The sequence below is a fragment of the Rutidosis leptorrhynchoides genome, chromosome 8 (genome assembly GCF_046630445.1).
Source record: "Rutidosis leptorrhynchoides isolate AG116_Rl617_1_P2 chromosome 8, CSIRO_AGI_Rlap_v1, whole genome shotgun sequence".
Classification (NCBI taxonomy): Eukaryota; Viridiplantae; Streptophyta; class Magnoliopsida; order Asterales; family Asteraceae; genus Rutidosis; species Rutidosis leptorrhynchoides.
The window spans coordinates 225241904-225247660 of NC_092340.1; the positions used below are offsets into that span (position 1 = coordinate 225241904).

At 33.5% G+C, this 5757-nt stretch overlaps 1 protein-coding gene across 1 annotated transcript; it reads left to right on the top strand.

The window, feature by feature from the left end:
• The first annotated feature begins 1729 nt into the window (after positions 1 to 1729).
• Positions 1730 to 5532, top strand: LOC139862210 (uncharacterized). Its single transcript, XM_071850775.1, has 3 exons — positions 1730 to 1866; positions 1951 to 2032; positions 4060 to 5532. The coding sequence occupies exons 1-3, from the start codon at positions 1837 to 1839 to the stop codon at positions 5367 to 5369; spliced, it is 1422 nt and encodes a 473-aa protein (XP_071706876.1). The 5' UTR covers positions 1730 to 1836; the 3' UTR covers positions 5370 to 5532.
• Positions 5533 to 5757: the final 225 nt, after the last annotated feature.

A 5757-nucleotide genomic window follows, 5' to 3' on the forward strand; every position in this document is an offset into this window, starting at 1 on the left:
ATAGGTTCGTGAATCCGAGATCAACCCTGCATTGTTCAGTTGTTCAATATCGTCATATGTATTTTTACTACAAAATACAGTATAGTGAGTTTCATTTGCTCCCTTTTTAAATGCTTTTGCAATATATATTTTTGGGACTGAGAATACATGCGCTTTTATAACTGTTTTATGAAATAGACACAAGTAATTGAAACTACATTATATGGGTGAATGATCGAAGCCGAATATGTCCCTTTTTGCTTGGTAACCTAAGAATTAGTAAACCGATCTACTAATTGACGCGAATCATAAAGATAGATCTATTGGGCCTAACGAACCCCATCCAAAGTACCGGATGCTTTAGTACTTCGATGTTATTTTTATCATGTCCGAAGGATTTACCTGAATGATAGGGGATATTTTTATATGCATCTTGTTAATGTCGGTTACCAGGTGTTCACCATATGAATGATTTTTGTCTCTATGCATGGGACGTATATTTATGAGAAATGAAAATGAAGATCTTGTGGTCTATTAAAAATGATGGAAATGAATATTTATGATAAACTAATGAACTCACCAACCTTTTAGTTGACACTTGAAAGCATGTTTATTCTCATGTATGAAAGAAATCTTCCGCTGTGCATTTGCTCATTAGAGATATTACTTGGAGTCACTCATGACATATTTTAAAAGACGTTGCATTCGAGTCGTCGAGTTCATCAAGATTATTATTAAGTCATTTATAGTTGGATATATTAGAAAATGGTATGCATGCCGTCAAATTTCGATGTAATGAAAGTTTGTCTTTTAAAAACGAATGCAACGTTTGTAAAATGTATCATATAGAGGTAAAGTACCTCGCAAAGAAATCATATGTTATTGTATTCGTTCCTATGGATTAGGACGGGTCTTTACACCAAAAACAATCTCAACACTCCATTCCACCCTCATCGCACTCAATCCTTGATTGACAAATCTAGGATTGATCAGCAGGGCTTGTTTATTGATGTGTTTTCTTGTTGTTCGTTACTGTTATGAAGTAGATTTTTTTTTTTTGGCAAACAAAACGAATAGTCATATAGAAACGAGGTCGTTTTCCGAAAGAAAACGCCCTCAACATGTGTTATGAAGTAAATGATATGGAATCGTGTCGGGTGGTTATGATTTCTCGCCCTATATCTTTCCTTTGGTTTTGTGTGGTTTTTCGTGTTTGCGTTTCGTCTTTCAGATAGTTTAGTTAGTTTTGTTTGGTTCATTGGTTGTTTGCTTTTTTGGTGTGTTTTGTGTATTTCCTAGTTTTAGTACGTAGTACTACCTCCGTCCCAATTATATAGTCCTGTTTTTCCATTTTGGGATGTCCCAAATAAATAGTCCACTTCCATAAATAGAAAGAAAAGAGGATATTTGATTGGTGGATCTGGAGAGAGAAAATATTTCATTGGTGGATAAATGAAGTTAGTGAGATTTCCTAAAACTGTGTGCTATTTTGTCTGTAACTATTAAATTGGGACGAAGAGAGTAATAAGTTTGTTACTTTTTGCAAAAAAAAAGAAAATATAATATATAATATAAAATATAAAATATAAAATACAAATAAAAGAAAACTAAAATACAGTCACTCTGGTAGCTGGAGGTCATTGGTAGTGTGGATGTCGATGGGGCCCACTTGATGCTTGAATTAGTACTACTACCCCCTACCCCCTTTAAATTCAGTTTCTTTTTTATTCAAGTTTTACATAAATCTCTCATATCTTCTTCTTAAATCCTTTTCTTTTTTCTCTGTTTTTCACTTATTAAATCAATCCTTTGTTTCGTAAAAACAGAACTAGGAATCATTAACACACATTTATCAAAATGAACAAACAAGACTTCATGAAGCTTCAGGTACGTAAATTTAACTTGTTTCAATTGAATGTACGTACTATAGACTACGTCGTTTTAATTATTTTTTGTTTGGTTTTGATGCAGACTTGTGTTCTCAGAGTTAATATACAGTGCGCTTGCGATGGATGCAAACAGAAGATTAAAAAACTCTTGAATAAAGTCGATGGTTAGTTTAATTTCTATTATAATCATATTCTTCTGTGCATTAATTAATGAAAAAAATGAAATTTCTTCATGATTAAGCTAACGACGTCGATACTTTCGTTTCAAGTATATTATAAGGAATTGTTGCGTTTTCAATGACAAGATTAAAAAAATTACCTGCACTTTCCCAGAATGAGAGTCGGTGTTGGGTTCCTTAAGTCATAAGGAATTGTTTACCGTCGAAAGTCAAGGGTATAATAGTCATTTTGAAATTATTATTAGTTTTATTTGGATAGTTTATTACTCCATAAAGATAATTTTCAACTGATTTAGTTTAAGACTTTAAGCTAAATTAAGCTGTATTAATTTTCGGAATCATTGTCTTACTTGACTTTAAATATTTTAGGTATTTTGTTACTCAAAGAAGACGTAACATTCTAGGGAGTAGTTAGCCAATGAAGATATTTTGCTAACATGTTTGAAACTATATTATTATTCCACTAATTAACAAGATAGTTGTTGTTTGAATAAAAAATAAAAAGAGCAATTATGTTAGTCGTAAATTAAAAGAAAAAATAAATAACAATATTAATATCGATTATTGATATGACGATACGTGGTCCACCGACTAGTCTTGCTGAAGCTGCTGCGACCAGTCCTGACATGACATCCTGTATTCCTCTCCCACATGCCTTTGCCCTTTTACGGAGAACTTTTTTACAGAGTAGCCAATTTTTTACTCATTCCATTACATTTATATCGTTATTTATATCGTTAACCTTATTCGTACACTGTAAAAAATAATACTCCCGTATACAATATCTGTTTAGGTACGTTTTTAATTTAATTTAATTACCGAACAGCTACTAATAACTTTTTTTTATCTCATATTTTATCCTTCCCATATTTATTATCGATTAAAAATATTTATTTTTGAAATATATCAAATTAGTTGTCCAATGTTTTAAATAGATAAGAATATATAGTGAAAGTCATTTATACCGTTTTGGTTAAGAAAACAAGTAGCTAAAATATTGAATACTAAAACTGTAAAATACTGAAGAAATGTAGTGGTATTTTTAAAAGTGTGTTAAAATAATAAAATAATTAATATGGACGGAGAGAGTAATTTTAAGTACTAACAAAAGGACAAATTAGTGGCCAGGGTTGACTGAGATATGGTAAGAACGTGCAAGATATTTTATGGATGGTTAATAATATTTTCCACTCATTATTTTATACTCATCTATACAGTTAATTGTGCACATAATATAATATAAGTAGTTATAGTTATTATTGCATTATATGAATTGATTTATTAAATAGTGGATTTTGATAGTAACATCGACCTTTATGGAGTACTCCCGTCCCTATATTATTGTCCACTATTCTATTTTGGGATTTCTCAAATTAATTGTTCACTTCCATAAATAGAAAGGAAAGAAGATATTTCATTGGTGAATTTGGAGAGAGAAGAAATTTAATTGGTAGAGAAATAAAGTTAGTGTGATTTCCTAAAACTGTGTGTTTTTTGTCTGGTGACAATAAATATGGGACGGAGGGAGTATTACTTAAAAATTTCACTAATAAAAAGTTTTTTCTTCTTATTTTCAATCATTTTTTGGTTCTACCAAGTCCCAACCTGAATATGAACACTGCACAAAAAAACAATGTTATTAGGTGTTGGAATAAGCTCCATTAATTAAAAATAATATAAAATTAAAAATGGTAAAGCGGTGGAAGGAAAAGCGATGGGTAATGCAAAAGTGGTTTGCGTGTTTGCACCTAAATGTTTTCCTTTTAGCTAAAAACAAATACGGAGTACATTACTAGAGGAAGCTGTGAAAGTGGTTTGCGTGTTTACACGCTTTCGTGGTTTCTTTTAAGTTTTGACTACTATAAGTTGACTACTTACTTTTTGTTTAATCATCACATGTTACATTTTTTTAAATATGACCAAATTAAAATAAAAATAGTACAGTAACTTAAGCAAATGTTTTACTACTTCACTACTTTGATGTGCTAATATTTGGTAATTAATTTGAACAGGAGTTTATAAAACCAGCATTGATTTAGAACAAGGGAAGGTCACGGTATCCGGAAATGCAGATCCCATGGCACTTATAAAGAAGCTTAATAAGTCCGGTAAGCATGCCGAGTTGTGGGGCCAGCCGAAAGGTGGGAATGCACTCAATAATCAGTTTAAGAACATGGGTTTCGATAACAAGAATCAAAAGGGTGGTGGTGGTGGTGGTGGGAAGGATAAACAAAAGGATGGTAAAGGTAATCAACAAATGCAAGTGCCAATTAAAGGGTTTAAGGATTTCAAGCTACCGGATAAGGATCAGAAGTCGGTTAAGTTTAATTTACCAGCTGCTGGTGGTGGTGTGTTTGACGAAGAGGATGATTTTGATGATGATAGTTTATATGACGATGATGATGAGTTTGATGATGAATATGATGATGAAGATGATGATAGTTTTGATGAGTATGAGAAGAAGCCCAATAAAATGATTGGTGGTCCAGGAGTGGGTGGGCATGGGCCACAGCGGCCCATTGTAATAATGAATGGTAATGGAAAACATGACAAAAAAGGACAAGGTTCAGGGTTTGAATTGCCGGTACAGTTCAAAGACAAGGGTGGAAATAATGATAAAAATAATAATGCTAAGAGTGGTAAAAAGGGCGGTGGTGGGGATGGCGGTAAAAAGAGTAAAGACAACGGTAGTGGTGGTGGATTTGGAGGGTTTTTCGGGATTCTTGGTGGTGGTAAAAAGAAAAGTAAGGCGTCAAGTCCTAAAGGCGGCAAAAAAGGCGGTGATGGTGGTTTTGACAAAAAAGGAGGAAAACATCACGATGAGGGGAAATTAGGCGGTGGTAATAAACAAAATGAGTTTATGGAGTTCAGCAAGCCTCAAAACGGCGGTGGTGGGAAGAGTAAGGGTCATACTGGTGGCGGCGGTGGCGGTGGTGGGGGTCCTCATAATATGAGTCAAATGATGGGTGGTGGTGGTGGTAACCAAATGATGCCACAAATGGGGAACTACCCAATGGGTCAAATGGGCGGTTACCCAATGGGGCAAATGCAGTCTGCACAGGGGATGCCAATGGGTTACCGAGGTCCAGGAATGGGTCAAGAAATGGACCATGGTAACCCGTATCAACAACAACAAATGCAGCAGCAACAACAGTATATGCAAGCAATGATGATGAATCAACAACGGGCCAATATGTACCCACAAATGATGTATGGTCAGCCACCACATGGTGCGTTCGGGCCACCAATGGGAGCACCGGTGAACGATAATATGACTCATATTTTCAACGATGAGAACACTGATAGTTGTAGTATTATGTAGTAGGATTTCCTAGTAATAGTATTTTCTGTGAGTTTTAATTAATTTTATAGGAGGCAGAAAAGGCCGTTTGTAGAGTAGAACATGGAGTTTGTAGTTTGTGTATTGTTTGATATAATGCTATGTTTGAAAAAGAATTAAAGTTTTTGCCTCTTATGAGATTTAATTGCTTGTTTTTTTTTTTTTTGTTTTTTTTGGCGTTTAAATATAAATCTTTCAATGAATCATCTTCAAATATACATTGATATCTGATGTATATTTATATAAAACATAAACATATGTAACCAAGAAAACAAGCCACAACTACATCGTGAAAAGCGCTTGATATTTTAATTTCCGATTTTTGTCAAAATAATAAAATAAAAAAATAAAAATTCAATGTTGGATGGTT